This window comes from Cebus imitator, unplaced genomic scaffold (genome assembly GCF_001604975.1).
Source record: "Cebus imitator isolate Cc_AM_T3 unplaced genomic scaffold, Cebus_imitator-1.0 Scaffold495, whole genome shotgun sequence".
NCBI classification, from domain to species: Eukaryota; Metazoa; Chordata; class Mammalia; order Primates; family Cebidae; genus Cebus; species Cebus imitator.
The window spans coordinates 1518146-1524193 of NW_016107810.1; the positions used below are offsets into that span (position 1 = coordinate 1518146).

The 6048-nt window shown below is 65.3% G+C and overlaps 1 protein-coding gene across 3 annotated transcripts in view; it reads left to right on the forward strand.

Moving 5' to 3' along the window:
* The window catches only part of ADGRA1 (adhesion G protein-coupled receptor A1), a 41171-nt gene extending 36662 nt beyond the window's left edge, over positions 1-4509 (forward strand). For all 3 annotated transcript variants that reach the window (XM_017513570.2, XM_037733140.1, XM_037733141.1), the window contains 2 exons: positions 937-1035; positions 2305-4509. In XM_017513570.2, coding sequence (XP_017369059.1) covers positions 937-1035; positions 2305-3454 — 1249 coding nt within the window. In that variant the 3' untranslated portion in view covers positions 3455-4509. The remainder of the gene's footprint in view (positions 1-936; positions 1036-2304) is intronic.
* Positions 4510-6048: the final 1539 nt, after the last annotated feature.

Genomic DNA, 6048 nt, shown 5'->3' on the forward strand with positions numbered 1-6048 from the left:
CCCGCCCAGGTCACCCATGTGGGGATGGTCTCTGAGCTGCCTCCCCCAAGTCACCCATGCGGGGATGGTCTCTGAGCTGCCTCCCCCAGGTCACCCATGCGGGGATGGTCTCTGAGCTGTCACCCCCAAGTCACCCATTTGGAGATGGTCTCTGAGCTGCCCCCCAGATCACCCATGCAAGGATGGTCTCTGAGCTGCCCCCCTAGGTCGCCCATGTGGAGATGGTCTTGGAGCTGGCCCCTAGTTCACCCATGCTCCATAGGGCTGGCAGCCAGGGGGTGTCTCATGGGTCTGGCCAGGGGTGGAGGCAGTGAGCAAGTGCACCCGGTCCGGGACATGCAGCGTCTGCATGAACCCCTGGGCGCCGTTGACAGGCCCTGCAGAGGGCACGGTCAGCCCCTGCCCTGGGCTTGGGCTGCACCTCTCAGGTTGAGACTCTGCCCCTCCAAGGTGGGGCTCCATGGTCTGCAGGGAGAGGAGACTGCAGCCTTCTGCACTTCTTCCCCTGAGGCTGAGTGAGGCCTTAAAACTGCTTAAAAGAGTCCCCTCCCAGCTCACTCCCGTCACTGGCCACGCACTACCCGCTGTGTGACCCGTGCTCCTGGGGGAGCGGTCCGCCTGTAGCCAGGGGCTCCCTGCAGTTGCTGTGAAGTCTGCAGCCCACCCAGCTCACCTGGGACCTCCGTGCTGGGGTCCAGGTCCCTCCGCAGGCGCAGAAGCCTGCAGGAAGGAGGCAAGGCAAGGCCAGGACTGGTGCTCTCGGTCGGAGGTCAGGGATCAGGGGTCAGGGGTCAGGGATCAGGGGTCTCGGTCCCCTCACCTACTCTGCCTGCACCCGCTACTCTCCCTTGCCCCGCAGAGGGCGAGAGGAGCAGTGCTGTCCCAGGAGGACACAAGCCAGGTCTGCAAGGGGATCAGCGCCTTCCTCTCCTGCAGGTTTTACCTCGTCAGCGGAGGGGTCCCATTCATCATCTGTGGGGTTACAGCTGCCACGAACATCAGGAATTACGGGACAGAGGATGAGGACACTGCGTAGTGAGTACTGGGCACCTGCCGCCAGGAGTGGGGAGGGGCGGGTGGGCTCTGCTGGAGGCCTCCGGGGCGCCGCACTGGGGGAGCCCAAGACAGAGCAGCAAGGCTGGGGCCCGGACCCGAGGCTTGCCCAGACCAGCGCCCCTCCCAGCTCGCACCCCCCAGGAGTGCGCGGCGCCCCCTCCTCTCCCGGGGACTCCACCCTAATCTCTGCCCCTGGACAAGGCAGGCCTGGTTTCCCTTCCGTGGGAGGGGCCTGGGGACAAACAGCTATTTGGCAGCAGCACGGAGCTCAGCTGAGAAGGGAAACCCCGTCAGGTAGGAATGGACCCAACCGTCCCCTCCATCGGTGCCCAGAGCCGTCCTGGATCCCCTGGTTCAGCGCCCACAGTTCCTTCTGACGCCCCAGGATGCCCCGCCCCTTGCCCTCTGCCAGGCCCCGCCCACCCACACCGGCTCCGCCCACCCAGCTGCGCCCTCTGCCTGGCCCCGCCCACAAGACGCCACTTCACTGGCCCCGCCCACCCGTGCCAGCCCCGCCCACCCAGCTCCGCCCTCTAACCCAGCCCCACCCGACTCCACCTCCCTGGCCCCGCCCACCCGCGCCAGCCCCGCCCACCCACGCCAGCCCCGCCCACCCAGCTCCGCCCTCTGACCCAGCCCCACCCGACTCCACCTCCCTGGCCCCGCCCACCCGCGCCAGCCCCGCCCAGCCCGCTTCGCCCTCGGGCCCCACCCAGCAAGCTCGGGGTCCCTCCTGGCCCCCACCCCACCCGGCTGCACCGGAGACACTTTCCGGGCTCCCGACCTCCGGAGCTGGTAGGGCCGATGGGGCCCATTCGCATCCACACTCTCAGCGACTCTAGAAACGCCCGAGGCCACCAAGCAGCAACTGCACAGAGCCACTCGCTTGTCGGTGTGGGCGCGGGACATTTGCTCCACAGGAGTCCTGAACCCCGAGTTCCGAGTCCCGAGTCCTGCGTCCAGCGTCCCAAGTCCCAAACCCTGAGTCCCGCGTCCCGAGTCCCGCGTCCCGCGGCCCCGAGTCCCGAGTCCCGAGTCCCGAGTCCCGCGTCCCGAGTCCCGAGTCCCGATTCCCGAGTCCCACGTCCCGATTCCCGAGTCCCGAGTCCCGAGTCCCGAGTCCCGAACCCCGCGTCCCGCGTCCCGAGTCCCGAGTCCCACGTCCCGAGTCCCACGTCCCGAGTCCCGAGTCCCGAGTCCCGCGTCCTGGCCCGGCCCGGCCCGCTGACGCGCGTGTCTCCCCCGCAGCTGCTGGATGGCCTGGGAGCCCAGCCTGGGCGCCTTCTACGGCCCGGCCGCCCTCATCACCTTGGTCACCTGCGTGTACTTCCTGGGCACCTACGTGCAGCTGCGGCGCCACCCGGGGCGCAGGTACGAGCTGCGCGCACGGCCCGAGGAGCAGCGGCGGCTGGCAACACCCGAGGGCGGCCCACGAGGGCCCCGGCCCGGCACCCCACCCGCCCGCGGCGGCCCCGGGGCCTCGGTGCTGCAGAACGAGCACTCGTTCCAGGCGCAGCTTCGCGCCGCCGCCTTCACGCTGTTCCTGTTCGCGGCCACGTGGGCCTTCGGGGCGCTGGCCGTGTCGCAGGGCGACTTCCTGGACATGGTCTTCAGCTGCTTGTACGGCGCTTTCTGCGTGACGCTGGGGCTCTTCGTGCTCATCCACCACTGCGCCAAGCGCGAGGACGTGTGGCGCTGCTGGTGGGCCTGCTGCCCGCCCCGCGGAGACCCCCGGCCCGCGCTCCACGCCGACGGGGCTGCGCCGGGCCATGCCACCTGCCTGCACTCACCGGGCCTCGGACAGCCGCGGGGCTTTGCGCACCCGCCGGGCCCCTGCAAGATGACCAACCTGCAGGCCGCGCAGGGCCACGCCAGCTGCCTGTCGCCCGCCACCCCGTGCTGCGCCAAGATGCACTGCGAACCGCTGATGGCAGACGAGGCGCACGTGCACCTGCAGGAGGAGGGCGCCTTTGCGCACGACCCCCACCTGCACGGGTGCCTGCAGGGCAGAACTAAGCCGCCCTACTTCAGCCGGCACCCGGTGGCCACCGAGCCCGAGTACGCCTACCACATCCCATCCAGCCTTGACGGCAGTCCCCGCAGCTCACGCACGGACAGCCCCCCCAGCTCGCTGGAGGGCCCGGCGGGGACGCACACGCTGTCCTGCTGCGCCCAAGGCGACCCCTTCCCCATGGTCAGCCAGCCCGAGGGCAGCGAGGGGAGCCCTAGCCTCTACAGCTGCCCTACGCGGCCTGGCCATCTGGAGATGCTGCGGAGGACACAGTCTCTGCCCTTTGGTGGCCCCAGCCAGAACGGGCTGCCCAAGGGTGACTTGCTAGAAGGCCTGCCATTTGGCAACATCCGAACAGGACCCTGGAGAAACGAAACTACTGTGTAGCCGGGGCAAGGGACACGGTGTCCCTGGAGGAGCTTCAGGGCAGAGTGGGGGGCCCATCTGCCACACGAGGTCACTGGGGCACCAAAGCGACCCCGCCTTTCAGAAGCAGTTCACACCCCCTGCTGCCCCCTTCCGTGAGAGAGATCTCAGTGGGGGAAATGCTCTGGGCCACACCTGCTCCTCTTATCCCAAATCCACGTGTTGGGCCTCACACATGGTCATCTGGTTTCTGTCCTGTGGCCTCCAGTCCTGGGGTGCCCAGAAGCAGAGCAGGGGATTCCATCAAAGAACCCACCCAGACCCAGGTGTGGCCCGGCCCGAGATGCCCTGCAGCCCACGGGGTCCTGGCTTCCTCGGGTGTGGCCGGCAGGGCCGAGACCACAGCAGGAGGCTGCCCTGACCTTCCCAGCGTTCAGTGTGTGTCTTGTGTTCTCCAGGGCGGTGGTGGCCGGTCTGTCCCCAGCATTCTCGCTCTGGGCAGAACCCTCAGGACCCTCTGCTGTCCTGTGTCTGAGCCGCCCTTACAGCTTCCCGGGGCCCCCACGCACCTCCGCCCACTCAGTGTCCACGGCAGCCCCGTCCGCGTGATAGCCCTGCAGGGCTGAGAGCACCACGGATGCTGGGGGCTGCAGCCGCGCTCTGGACTTTGGGAATAGCTGTCGGCCTCAGAGGGCCAATGGGGGGCTCTCAGGAGCCCACGCCTTTGGAAAATGCCCAACATCCTTTAGTGAAGACTCGACTTCCAAAACCAGCCACCCGCATTGGGACTGGATTCCACTCCAGTGTAGGTGCCTGGCAACAAGAAGGTTCTGTAACAAAGAACAGGGGCTGGCTGGCGGGGCATTCTCATGGACGGCATCCCTTCCCCTTTTCTTCATCTCCATGAAAAACACCTGGGCACGAAGCCCTGACTCAAAGGACAGATGTGGATGACAACAAGCCTTCTGTGAGAGCAAGTGGCCCGTCCCTTGGTGAGGGGGGAGTCCAGAGGGCCTGGGCATGACACGTGCACAGCCCTCCCTCCCTCCTTCCCTGTGACACATGTGCACCCACACGTACACACAGGCGCACACACATGCATACCCCACCTACCCACCCCCCCATCCTGCACATTTGCACACACTGCATGTGGAAGGCGTGTGTTTTCCAGCGCCCCACGCACCAGGGTGTCACTGCAGATGGTTTCACCCTGCAAATGTCAATGTCAGCAGCCTCGCCAGTGCGCTGACAGTCGGGCAGTCTCACCAGGAGCACAGACTTCCAATGCGCACCTCCCAGAAGAGGCGTGTGGGGGAGTCTTCCCAGCGCCTGCGCAGTGGAAGGGCTCTCCGGAGGCTGGCACTCAGTATCTGAGTGTGAGGAGACTCACTTCCTGCGGCGTCCATAAACTTCACCACGACGCGGTCGGCCGCAGCATGCTCCACCCAGCAAACACCGTGCATCCTTATAGAGCGACCAGATGGGCCAGCGGATGACACCTGGGGGCCCTGCCTCCGCCTCAGCTTTCCACCTGCTTCCGTAGCCGATGTGAACCCGAATCCCGAGGCTGTGCTGTGTACACACTGTGGGTGCAGAACCATTCACACAAAAATACAGTCTTTGCGTTGTCTGTTCTTTGTGAGGCTGGTTAATAGCACCCGTGCATCTTCTCGCCCTCCATGGGGGTAGCGGGGCCCGGGGTGTGTGGCCCCTTCGTGTCCTGATCCCGGGGCCACGCGGCTCTCCCCGGCCCCTCCAGCCTCGTGAACTTTCTGCCCTCAGTGGCTCTGGCTGAGCAGAGAGGCATCCTGCCATTGAACCAAAGAAAGTCAACATTAAACATTAAACCTCCATGTGTTTCTATGCTGACTTAGCCTCGTGAGTCCACTCAGGGCCGGTGCTGGGCCACATCCATTTGCACGTAATGTTCTGGAGCGTAAACATCCAAAGCCCGGCCACACCGAGGGGCTCCCAGCTCAGAGTCACCTTGCACCGGACCCTGGAGCCAGAGCCAGACCCAAATGCTGTGTCCCGCATCTGACTTTTGTGCCACTTCCTTGTATGTGTCTGTGTGTCACATGTGATGGAGTGTGTGTGCCTGTGTGTGGGATGTGATGGAGTGTATGTGCCTCCAGCCTGTTTGAGTAGACATGTGTTAGTGTGGTGTGCCTGCCAGCCTATGTGTGTGTGAGTGGCATGTGGGTTACATGGGTGTAGACATGTGTGGGTGTGTGCCCGTGTGGTGTGTGGGTGTAGACATGTCTGGGTGTAGACATGTGTGTCCCTGCCGGCCTGTGTGTGTGTGTCTGTGTGTGGGGTGTGATGGAGTGTGTGTGCCTACCGGCCTATGTGTGTGTGTGTGCCCGTGTGGTGTGTGGGTGTAGACATGTCTGAGTGTGTGTGCCTGCCGGCCTGTGTGGGTGTGTCTGTGTGGGGTGTGATGGAGTGTGTGACCCTGCCGGCCTATGTGGGTGTGTCTGTGTGTGGGGTGTGATGGAGTGTGTGTCCCTGCCGGCCTGTGTGGGTGTGTGTGCCCATGTGGTGTGTGGGTGTAGACATGTCTGAATGTGTGTGCCTGCCGGCCTGTGTGTGTGTGTGTCTGTGTGTGGGGTGTG